Here is a 12,712-nt window from a genome sequence, read left to right as displayed (position 1 = left end):
AGTGGACTGGGTTTGGCTCTGTGTTGTAGTTGTCCCTGTTTATGCAGTTGAGCCTTGATGTCACCCTCAGTCCACTTAACTGCAGAAGCTGCTCCATGAGAGAAAGATGTGTCAATCTGCGTCCTAATGATTTACAGCCTTGGAAACTCAGAACAGTACTACTCTTTCCTATTCGGTAACTTGAGTCAAAATCTGTTTAACAACAATAGAGACACTCTTCCCACTTCATTGTTGTTGAGTTGAAACTGACTTAGCTGATTGTCCATTAAGTTTTCAGAGGCTGTAAATTATATCTGAGGAGTTTGACCATCTTCCTTCTGCTAAAGCTACTGGCGGGTTCGAAGCTTCATGGACTTTACACTAGCACAGCTCCCTACGGCTTAGGACACCTAAACTCCCTGTAGATAGAGTTATTAGTCCATTGCTTCTAGGGACTGACTAGTATTTGGGACTAATATGAACTATTTTTAAAATCATAAGTAGATTTAAATTATAAAGAGAAAGCAACATGTATCCCATGCTCTCAGGTATAAGGTATAAAAGGATGGGTTTTTTAAATTTTTTATCTTTTTGAAAATTAGCCTTTAGATGACTGGAATCAAAACTAGCAGAAGGACTGAAGTGGAGATGTATGCCTGAGATATTAAGGCCATCCAGCATCTATGGATCTTAGCAGTGTAACACAAGTAGTACATCTACTCTTCGCTTATCAGCATGGCTAGGTTCAAAAGACCGAGTCACTTGTGTGAAATCGTCATAATGTAGAAACTAGGGGTGGTGATTCATCTTTGCTGCCAGAGTCTCTCAACCCTCCTGGCTCACCAAGTGTCAGACACCCTGTCACCTCATGTTGTCATCACCTTTGTCCTCCACAGCCAGACAACCGGTGTGTTGAGCCTGGTACATGGAGAATAGTCTCATTTCTATTATTTCTAAATATATCAGTTTGAAAATATAATAATATGTTTTCTTACATCCAGATTAAATAGAATGAATGATGATAAGAACTTTTTATGTACAACCAATATGATGTCTTTTTTTAGCAACTTCTTTGCAGTTTGATGTCTTTGCCTATTGAAGATAGTTTTACTTTTAAATAGTTACAGAAAATAATTGAAAAAAATAAGCATTTAAAAAATAATTTGGAAACATTAAGACTCATAAAATGAAATTGTTTTTTCAACAACAGAAGAAAAATAGAAACAATACATAATATACAAAATTTTTCTCTGATAGGAAATTTTGAACATTATAAAAGAAAACTTCATTCTAGGTTTAAGTGAGCTAGATAATATTTGGCCGAGGTTTCTTTTTTTGGTTATCACTTAAATCAGTTGATCTGATGTGCTAACTTTTAGATCTATCTTTTCCCTGCCCTTTTCAAATGAGTATCATATATGTGTAACTCTTGATGTTTTCCTATTTATTACCTTTGTTTCACCATTAATGTGTACAGAGTCTTAACAGAATTCTAAAGAAGGCAGGATATAAACAGTATAGAACTTTTCCATCTTTGTGTTAGTTTTTTAAATTTTCACAAAGTTTTTATCAGCAAAAAAATTCAAGGACAAAGGATTTGTGCAAAATCACACTTTTGTAAAGCATTTAGCAATAATAAAATGTAAAGTATCAATCTTATTTTGTATCCTTATGGAATTCTTGTGTGTACAATGTTTAAAGGCAGAGCAAGATTGCCACTTGATTTAATTGGTGACAATTAAATGGAACAGCCTGGTTCATTTAACTCACAGTCAGCCAACTTTGGTCTTTGGCCTGGAATTAGGAGGAAAGTGTCTCTCTAGGAACATGTGTACCAAATGCAGCTGGGTATCGAACTGGTCTGGACTCTTTCGTTTTTCTATACAATTTTGATACTTTTGTAAATTCTATCAGAATAGATTTCTCCGCCCATAAATTTATTGATGGTGTGGAACTGACTTTGAATGGGAAATACCTTTAGGAGTTCATTGGCTTTTTGATGTTTAAGGAAATTTTTATCTGTAAATTGAAACTGGTAACATTTCTACAGTTGCAAGGCTCCACCATTATGGACTGACTGTTGGTCCAGTTCCCTAAACCAGGTTCCTTGACAATTAATAGATGTTCCCAGAAATTAATATTCTGTGTACTAAAACTTAATGAAAATGCTACATAACTTGTTGCATATTTAGTGAATCTTAATAATTAAAGGCTCTTAGTGTTTGGCATACTTGATTGTTAAATCTTATTTAGTAGTATATAGTTATTTTAAAACAAAATCAGCTTATATAGCAGATATTTAATTAATTAAGGTATTGAACTATAAAAATCTACTTAAAGTAATAAATACAAATTTGAAGTGAAGGAAGGGAAAACCCCCTCAATTTCTTTTTCTTTCCCCAGTTATGACGTCTAAAGCATTCAAACTTCTATTTCAAGCTGTGGAATTTGTTTTCTCTGCTTGTTCTATAGCTGTTCTGTAAACTGCTAAAGGAATATGCATAACCTTGACTTTGATTTTTGACTAGTGTTTTCCATTTGCGAGATTCAGGTTGAGAATAAGATGGTATATGTACTAAATGATGTTGTAGGGTTTTTAAAAAGTTAAGAATTGACTCTTAAAAGTGTGTGGCATCTAATAACTATTGACTTTCCCTCTCTTGCTTAGAAAACACACAGCTTTGAATAATGGAAACATTTTATTTGGCAAAGATAGAACAATTGATCTGCAATTCTGCTTTGAATGTCTGGAAGCTGGATATTTAAAATTAATTTTAATATTTAAATCAGAAAACTTTGTAGTCTACATTTCCCCCTTTGTGTCTAACAGAATATTAACAGATTAACATTGAAGCTTTGTATGATAGAAGAATGATCTTTATTTATTTATTTTATTATTTTTGTGTGAGTGTACCGTCAAATCAGATCTGACTGGTACAGGAGGAGATTGTCCCTCCTTCCCCGGCAGAGCATCTGGTGGATTCAAACCGTGCGCCTCTGGGATTGTAGTTGCAGCTCCTTACCACTAAGCCACCAGAGCTCCCCAGAAGAATGATCTTAAACTCCCACAGTTGCAGGTTAATTAAGAGGAAGTTAGATACCTACTTTTATCATATTATTTTATAGGCTCATGAAAGCATTAGGGGGGAAAAGCATTAGAAAAAGACATTTTAAGAATCATGTTTTTCCACAAATAAGAAATATAATTGAATAGATGCAGGCTAAAATTCTGTGCTACTCCTTCTGATGGTCTTCTTGTTCCTCTTTTAGCCTCCTTGAAGGGCTACCAAACAGGAACTGAGAACACCATGAAGTTAAAAAAAGTTCATCATACTTCTGTTAGCAGTTTTACAGAAAGGCTATTGAAGGGGATAGCTGTAGTGGTAGTTTGGAATTGCTTTGGATTTTCTTGCATTGTTAGTGTCCCAGTCAAGACTTGTAAAGATAAAGACCAAAATATTTTTCATGGAAGAGTGTGATGTCTGATTTTAGAATTAGCATTTTGTTTCATTCCCTTTAAGACTTAAGTAAATATAGCTGTTTCTAAGAAACACCATATTTAGCATACATAGCCCGCCTGACTCTTAGGTGCCAGCTTCTGACTGTGGAAAGCATAGGGTGTTTTCCCCCTTTTCTTTGTAGTCACTGACCAGGAACTGTTAAAGATTCTTTCCAAGTGCCCTGGACTGTACACTTTTAAGAGAAAACAAACTCTTGGGCTTCTTTATTCCTTACTAGAATAGAAAGAATGCCTGAAATGAGAGCATAGCTATTCTCAGTGATCTGAAGGCCGAGGGAAGCTGGGAAATGCATCACACTAGTCATTCCAGACATGAATCCTATTTTTGACACTGATAACCTTTCCCTTGTGTTATCTTCAAAAGATTAACTATGCTTTATCTTAGCTTTTTCTTAGGAATCCTTTAAGTCTTTGTGCCTATTTCTAGGTAATAAATTCATTGTTGTTATTTCTCCTAAAGGTGTTATAATTTCTGTCTGGTTTGCTGGAGATTCAGTAGTAAAGGAATTAGGACAAGTTGGTGCTTAAACGCTCCCTAAAGAATTTGAATCTCTGAACGGTTTCATAAACATTGATCCTCTCTCATGCACATTTTTCACCTTTCTGAAATGTTTTCATTTTGGCCTAATGTAGTTTGAAGAAAAGTTTGTACCAAGGAGGAGCGGCCTTAGCTTCCCTGGCGGGGACGTTAAGGCGCTGCCTTAGACGTTAGCAGGCCGTCACACTGCAGGGAGAGAGAGTCCCAGTGGTCGTGGTTATCATGGCTTGTGACTCCCAGGCTGCTGCCTTCACTTTCTCCTTCCTCCTGTTTAAAGGGTGACACTCAAGACCACAGTGCCCCTAAGCATTGTGAGTTAGGGAGGTGATAAACACGTTTAATATGAACTTTTACAGGTGAGAGGGTTGGCGGCAAAAGTTGGACTAATTCAAATATAGCAGGGAAAGAGGATGATTTTTACAAAGTACACCCCCAGTAGTCACTCACCACACTTTGTTTTTTGACACCAGATTTAAAGACTTAACTCACTTGTGAGTAGACTTGATGTTGGCGCACACTAATTCTTTTTTTAAATTCAGATTTCTACATTTCCAACCCCCCAGGTTTCTACTTGTGTTTCTCTAACTCTTTGTGTTTATAGGTATTTAGAAGAGAAAGGAATAAAATTTAACATTGCTTGATAGTAATTCTAAGGTTGTTGTGCTCACCTTTGAAATCATGGAACACACTTCTAAGAAAATTGATATTGAACTTGTGCAGCTTTATCACTCTCATTCATTACCATCAAGATGGCACTAACTCATAGCTGACCCTCCAGGGGGATTTTAGAGGCCTCAAGTCACATAGAAGGAGATGGCCCCTCCTTCTCCTGAACTGCCAAAGAGGTTAGCAGTGCAGCTCCCTACAGCCATCAGAGCTCCCTGCATAGCAGTATAGGTAACATGGGTAAACAGGGACTATTATTCATATACCTTTTCCTAAAACCTCGAATACTTTTAGCCCCAAATAGAAAGACTTGCTATAGAATTCTGTCTATATAATTTATAGCTAATGTGAAAAGTTTTTCACAGGAACATGACTCCTTTGGATTTGTTATTGTCCTGACTACTTAAACATCAGTCAGGAGTAATAAATAACTTTTTAAAGCATGTTAATGTAATACTGATCTAGGTTTTAATTCCACAGCCTATTTAAAATTAAGAAATGCAGTTTCCCAAGGCTTAACAAGGACTCCTGGTGGTATAAAAGCATTTGACTGTTAACTGAAAGTCAGCAGTTCAAACCCACCAGCCACTCTGTGGAAGAAAAGATGTGGCAGTCTGCTTCGGAAAAGATGTTTAGCTTTGAAAACTCGAGGGGCAGTTCTGCATTGTTCTTACAGGTTCTGAGTTCGAATCAACTTAAGGATAATACCTTTGGTTTTATTGTTTTCATTTCTAATGCTTCCCAAGTAATAGTTAGAAATCCTTTTGTTACATATTTATTCTCTAATGTTATGTAGCAGTTACTTTTTATTTATTCTTTAAGGGCTGGTTAATTGGCTCCAGTGGTGATAATGATACTCTTCCTGACTTCTGACTCAGGGAAGAAAATTATATTCATACTTGTTATTTTGTTATTACTAGCATATTAGTTATTATTAACATCTAATCTTTACTTAGGGCTGTTGTACATAGGCTTACTATGAGTCACAGGTGACTCAATGGCATATAACAATCACCACCACCTTTACTAGTGGTATAATCTGTTTTAGATGTATCAGTGGTTGTATAATTGAAGTTTTGTGTGTGGTTTTTTTTTTTTTTTTTAAATAACTATGACCTAATCAATGAACAGGCAGGACCCAAATTTGGAGTGACTTAGGAAGAAACTGTGCTTGCTTTCCTTTGAAACATTTCTTGTGAGGCTCTTATAAAAATTGATCATTCTCAAGAAATTGGGCTGGTAATGCAGTGGTACATGATTTGAACCCACCAGCTGCACCCAGGACAAAGATGGACAGTCTGCTGTGTAATTTGCTGCCTCTGAAAACCAGCTAGAGGGTCATTTGTAGATCGGTTCTGACTTGATGGTACACAACAGCAATAACATCTCTTTCAAAATGCTTTAAAATGAAGATTTTTAATAGACCATTGTTACATCTAGATGATTCTAATGATACTTGTACTGTGATTTGAAAAATAAAAAAAAATTCTTCAAGGAGCAGAAATTAGAAATTAGTGCCTTTGTCCATTTACTTTTCATTGATATTTGCCATAGATTATCTGCTAATACTGAGAAATTTCTTCTAGTTTATGACTGTATTTATATACTTAACAGAGTAAAGATAACATTGTAAATACAAAATCTCTCAGTAAGAAAGACGTGGCAGCTGTGCATTGTGCTCATACTACATGGTAGTACAAAGGAACTTGGCTTTGAAGCCTAACTGATCTTTGCCTAAACTTTACAAAATTTCTTTCCTAAAATTTCAACTGGAGTTGTCAAGCCATCTTTTCAATGTATACTGTCTTAAAACCAGGATCTTGGTTTAATGAATTATTCAGACAACATCCTGTCCCACCCCTGCCCAGGGGGTTTAATTTCTGTTTTTATAGGTACATGGATGTTTTATCCATAGAAGAGTGCTATGTACTGTAGACAGAGTGAGTCTGGCTAGTGCTCAGAATTAATGGTACAGTGGCTTTGACATAATTTCGAGAGCTGTCAGAACTTGAACTATCATTGTTCCCTACTTTCAAGTTAACTTCGTGGAGGTTACACTGGATTAGTTGTATTTGAATGATAACATTGCATCATATTTTCAATGTGGAATGAACAATGAATATTTTCTAAAGTATTTTTGCTTATAGGAGGTTGATTATCAGAAACTTTCACTGTTTTTTATTCCCCAGCCCAGAAACTAATGATATAACCTTTGAAAGTTTTTTATTATTTTTATACTTGGGCAAGTTAAGTAATAGTAATCAGAGGAGGGATTAAGGCTTCATAGAATTGGTCTAATGAATTTATTCTATGTTCTTCCTGCAGATTAGATTTCTCTTTTAACTGATGAGTTAACTTCAAAATATTAATCTGTATTTTTAAAAGATTAATAACTATTTCTGGTATGTCCTAGCCTGATCTGGAGGTAGGGGAGATTTTTTTGTATGAACAACTATGTTGTTTTGTTAAAATGTTTCTGATACAGGGGAAAATTCTTGTCGAATTGGCTTTTGTATCATTATCGAGAATTTTAGCTCTAGCATGTTCAGTTTTCCTACTAAAATGTGTTATGCCTTATTTGCATTTCACTTTTTATGAGTTTCACTCCTCTATCAATTTTGTTTGTTTGTTTCTATTTAGATCTTGAATACCTGATGCATGCAAGACAGCAACTAGTAACCACAGCTAAGCGTTGGGATTCTTCTTCGAAAACTATTGTAGATTTTGAGCCTAATGAAACTACTGATTTGGAGAAGAGCCTTCTTGTCAGATACCAAATTCCTCTCTCTGCTGACCAGCTATTTACTCAGTCGGTTTTAGACAAATCCTTGACCAAGAACAACTATCAGTCACGGCTGCATGACCTCCTCTATATTGAGGAAATAGCCCAGTATAAAGAAGTCAGCAAGTAAGTTACTTTGGAAGCTCTTCTAATTTGTGTTTTCATCTCCCTTTTGGACGGGATTTTGTGATTTTTAAAGTGGAGCTTTGCCTAAGTTGAAAACAGGAACATAAAAGGGTTACACACTAGTTGTGCTTTATCTTTAAATAAGAGCTTCTAAAGGTAAGACCGGTGTCTTCCTAATCTTGCGATCCCTAGTCTTTCATACTTAATTTCCACAAGGCCTTACTAGGTTTCTGCTAGGTAACAAAAGCTTTGGTGGGAACAGAAATACGTGCTCTCTGCTCTTTGATGGAGGAGGTGGAGAGGAGAGGAGATCCCTAGAGGAGGAAGGGCTCCTAGAAAACCTGAGCCGTTCTGGAAACTTGGACATTTTTTTTTAAGCTTGGACATTTTGATGTAGTTACTGCCCTTCTTGTTGTTGCTATGTGCTGTTGAGTTGGAACCAACTCATAGCTCCAGTGGGTTTTCAGAGGCTGTAAACCACATGAGAGGAGACCCCCTGTTTTTCTCCCATGAAGTAGCTGGGGGATCGGCACTACCGTGCACCTTTGCACACTGCAGTTCCTTGCCATTAGGCCACCAGAGCTCCTTAAGGGGATTCTGCTTAGAGAGATTTATCCTGTTGTTAGCAATCTGAGATGAAGATAGAGAACTGTAACAAATGTCTTTCACAAAATAGTGAAATTAAATAAATTATGGTTTTAGCCGTAAGATCAAATGTTATAGAAATATTAAAATTATGTGCTTAAAGAATATTTAATAAAGTAAAATTGCTTGTAAAATATTAGAGAAACTATGCTAGTTATAAAAGCTTGCCACTTCAATTCTTTTTTGTCTATATCCATATACAAATACATATTTATAGGTTTGCATGTAAAAGGTTTAAAAGAGATAAAGGTAGATGGTCATGTTCTAAGTAGTTCTCTCTGCTTTTGAAATGTTCTGCAATGACCACAGATTACTGTTAGAATAAGAAAAAGTAATGGAATACAAAGGAAACAGGTATATCACCAGTTGGAATACTTGATAATGGTGATGTTAAAGTGCTGTTATCTGTGAAAAGAGGTTTGTGCAGTGAGACAGAGTACAGACATGGAAAAGACACTGGTAAGATAATGTGGTGGTTTTCAGAGGGACATCTGGGCTTGCTTTCTCTGGTTTCAGTCTTTTGAAAATTTGATTTTGGTTATTGACTCAAGAATATTTACCAATTGAATATAAACAAGATCAATTTTGATGTAATATATACTAAATACAGTAATGCTTTTAGGGATTGGAAAAGAGAGAAATGAGAATTTATTGCTTCATGTCCAATGTGTGGCAGGTACTTACTATGCCAGAGGCTTCTGGAAAATTTCCAGTGTACTCACTCCCAAAGGTAACCTGGATTTGAAGGCTGGTAAATTACACTTTTCAATATGACAGGTTTGTAGAATGTAGTGAAGTATTTCTAAAAACTGATAAACTTACAGGCACGCAAAATTCTGCTAGTGATCAAACTCCTCAAAGGACCTCCATAAGCATATCTATGTAACAGATATCATTTGTAAAGATTTTTTAAGTTCTTGGCACAATTTTTTTATGTTGTTGAGAAAAAATTATTTTGCCTCCTTCTTTGCCCTTTAAATGTAATATGCCTTTTTGTTAAGTTTAAGACATTTGATTAATTGAATAATTTCTAAAAATAAATTTGAGCATTTTTTTGGGCTTGATTTTTTTTTTTTAAAAAAAAATTTTATTATTTTTGTGTGCGTGTACCGTCAAATCAGATCTGACTGGTACAGGAGGAGATTGTCCCTCCTTCCCCGGCAGAGCATTTGGTGGATCCGAACCGTTTGCCTCTGGGATTGTAGTTGCAGCTCCTTGCCCCTAGGCCACCAGAGCTCCCCTTTGGACTTGAATTTTTAAGCACAAATAGCACAAATAAGATAGTTTAAAAAATGAATTTTGAAGAGGTCTGTATACAGCTACTAAGCTATGCTCTAGTTTTGAGATGAGCTTTTTCTGTTAAAGGATCAAGCAGTAAACATTTCAGGCTTTGTGGACCTCATTGAGTCTTTGCCTCATGCCATCTTTTTAGGCTTAACTCTTAATTCAGGACCCCATGAAAATGGGCTGGAGATTGGATTTGACTCTCAGTTTTTCTCTAGTGTGTCTGATTGGGCCATTTTTGCTTGTCTGCTCAATCAATACCAGTCTTCAAAGCAATTTCAAATCACCATTAGAATTGTAAAGAATATTTTGTGTAGATTAAGACCCAATTTGAAGACAGAAAGCAATTGTATGGCTAAATGGACCTTTCTAACTGATTGGGCTATATACTAGCAGTATTAAGTGTATTTCTTGTACAGTGAAATTATCTCTTTGTGACTTAATAACCCTGATACATGCTTGATAGGATATTTCCCAAGGTCATGAGAGTTTATCAGTCATCTGTGAAGTTTTTAATTGAAGCAGAATATCCTAATCATGAAAGTAACATCAAGGGAGCCTTTTGATATTAAAGGATTGTAACATGTTTTTACAGTCATATTTGCAATCCTTCCTTGAAAATTGATTAAATGAAGACTCTCAAGAATAGACAGTTTACTTTTGCTTGGGGCTAGATTTATTAATCAGGTGTGTGCATTTATTTTTTAAAGAAGAAAATGATTTTTCAAAGCAGTTAAAATTTCGTACGTTACAGTTTAGTGTGAACTCTCTGCAGATGGTAAAGACAATACTGCATTTAATTTAAATTTCAGAAAGTGCTACTGAGGAAAACCCTGCTTTCTGGTTGTGTCTGTTGTTTCTTCAGCCACAGGTTGATGTGTATTCATCAACAATTCTACCGTGAAATGGAGCCAGTTTGATTCCAAGACACACATTTTCAAAAGAAATTTACCTTAGCAGAAGCTATTACATTTATTTAACTGCACAGTGACATATCTGATTTTGAGGTGTGGGCTCTCCATAGCTAACTGCAGGAGTTAGTACGGAGATGTACCATTCTTCATTAAGATGGGTTGGCATAGATGGGCTTACCTTGGATGTCATTGTTCTATTTCAGTAAACCCAAAGTGATCTTATAACTTTGACTGGCTTTTTGTTACTCACATAGTTAGTGAATTTCATGTCATATGATTTCTGTTTATCCTTGAAATGTTTAATAAAGTTACATTCAACACAAAAGAGATATAATTATTGTTAAGATTGAAAGAGGCCCATTTCTCATTCATTAGAAGTCTGATTTTCAGTTTGAAAATGTGATTTGCTTCTAATCTTCATTTTCCTGTAACATTAGAAATTATGTAAGATTTGAAATTTATTTCAAAATCTGCATGTAACAACAATGGAAAGATGATTTTTCATTTGAATAAAAAGTATTAGCTATAGGATGTTCTGCTAGAAAGTCTGTGATGCTGCATTTTGTGCATGTAATGAATAAACACACCCTGTTTCTTAGACTTTTACTTTTCTCATGTCTTTAGTGTTCATTTTAGTTGAAAAGTATGCCTGTCACAAGGGGATTCTCTTGTTCTAAAATGATGAGGTTAGTTTTTTGTGCATGCTAAATTGTAATCAGAGGTTTTGGAATGGGCGATTCAAAACTAGATTTAACAGTCCAGCTTTTTAATATAGTGCCTCAGCTGAGAAATATATTACAGAATTTTTAGAATTTATTAGTCAATAATATGAAGTGGTTGAGTTGGGATTAAGTAACTTAAGAGAAAAAAAATGAGACTATTATACAAATGTAAAATTAATTCAATGAACAGAGTTATTGAGTGCTCAAATGCTAGGATCCAGGCTGGTCGATGCTGTTTCTGAAGCAAACAAGGTAGTACTTTGGCTTCCTAGTGCCTTGCCTGTAAGGCAGGTGTTTGCTAATCTGGTGGAGGAGGCAGACAGAAATGTTGGGCTCTACTGCAGTACGGTTATCTGTGTTAGAGGACCCCACTGTGTCATGGCCACCCCAGGTAAGTGGGGAGGAGTAGTGTCAGGTGATGGCTTTTGGAGCAAAAAAAAAAAAAAGGCTGTAATTTGAAAAACAGATGAATGTTGCCAGGTTAAAAAGTAGGACAAGGGTGATTTATTAAAGGAAGCAGGATGTGCAGGTGAGAGCCTAGGTTTTTAGGAGACACTGCACTTTGACCATTATAGTTGTCATGTGGACCCCTTCACGTGATCAGAGCATAGTGAGAGATGATGGACTGCTTAACAGTTCTCTTTAGAGGAAGCTGCGCAATATCAGATGTCAATTTTACAGAGATGCTCTTGGTGGTTTGGAGAAGAGATCTGAGACAAGAAGTTAACTTAGAGTTTGGTACCCCATGTTAAATATGTTGTTGGTATTGTCAGGGCCATGCAGGTGAGTTGGGGAAGACCCTCACTGAGAAGGATTGATGCAGCACGTGGGCTCGGCCACAAACGTGATAGTGAGGATGGCGTAAGTCTGGCCAGTGTTTGGTTCTGTTAGTCGTTACAAACTGAAACGGAAACAGCAGCACCAGCAACAGGAGCAGCAGAGCTTGGTGGTTGTGTGAGTGGGGAGGACGGTTGGAGGGAGGGATGGAGAAGAGGACCGCTTGAGTATTGGTCCGAATTCTAGGTTAATGAGCTACAGTTCTTTAATTGTATAATGCATGAGAGAATGGATTTGGAAGCAACACATGGAGAGATTGAATGGCAGTTGAGTTTTACATACATAGATTGCATTTGTAGGACATTAAAGTGCCTGCCCGACAGTTGTATTTACAGCTATGAGTTGAGGTGAGCAATCTGAGAGGGAGAGTGAATAAGAACAGGACTGGTAAATAGAAGTGAAAGAGAACTAAAGGGGTTAAGAGGGAAATAGGAAAGTAGGACTTCAAGAACCCCATGGAATAGGAATTTAAGCACAAGGCAGAGTGGTTCTAAAATGGTGGTAGTGGTGAACCCTGGAAATTGTAGACTGACTTTTGCAATAAGGAGGTCCTCTGTGACTCGCGAGTGTGCCCTAGACAATCTTTTCCCTTCTTAGAAAGCTTTAATGACCTCACATCACATTTATATTATGTGGGAACTAAGAGACAATGAAAAATTTAATTTTATATTTGAAAACATGAGTACGTTTTCGGTTCCT

The 12,712-nt window shown here is 36.2% G+C and overlaps 1 protein-coding gene across 2 annotated transcripts in view; it reads left to right on the top strand.

The window, feature by feature from the left end:
- The window catches only part of HELZ (helicase with zinc finger), a 204,882-nt gene that overhangs the window by 65,199 nt on the left and 126,971 nt on the right, over positions 1–12,712 (top strand). For both annotated transcript variants that reach the window (XM_006886268.1, XM_006886267.1), the window contains exon 11: positions 7,344–7,611. In XM_006886268.1, coding sequence (XP_006886330.1) covers positions 7,344–7,611 — 268 coding nt within the window. The remainder of the gene's footprint in view (positions 1–7,343; positions 7,612–12,712) is intronic.

Source organism: Elephantulus edwardii, unplaced genomic scaffold, assembly GCF_000299155.1.
Source record: "Elephantulus edwardii isolate Elephantulus edwardi_28Jun2011 unplaced genomic scaffold, EleEdw1.0 scaffold00048, whole genome shotgun sequence".
Classification (NCBI taxonomy): domain Eukaryota; kingdom Metazoa; phylum Chordata; class Mammalia; order Macroscelidea; family Macroscelididae; genus Elephantulus; species Elephantulus edwardii.
This window is presented reverse-complemented; position numbering and strand designations above follow the sequence as displayed.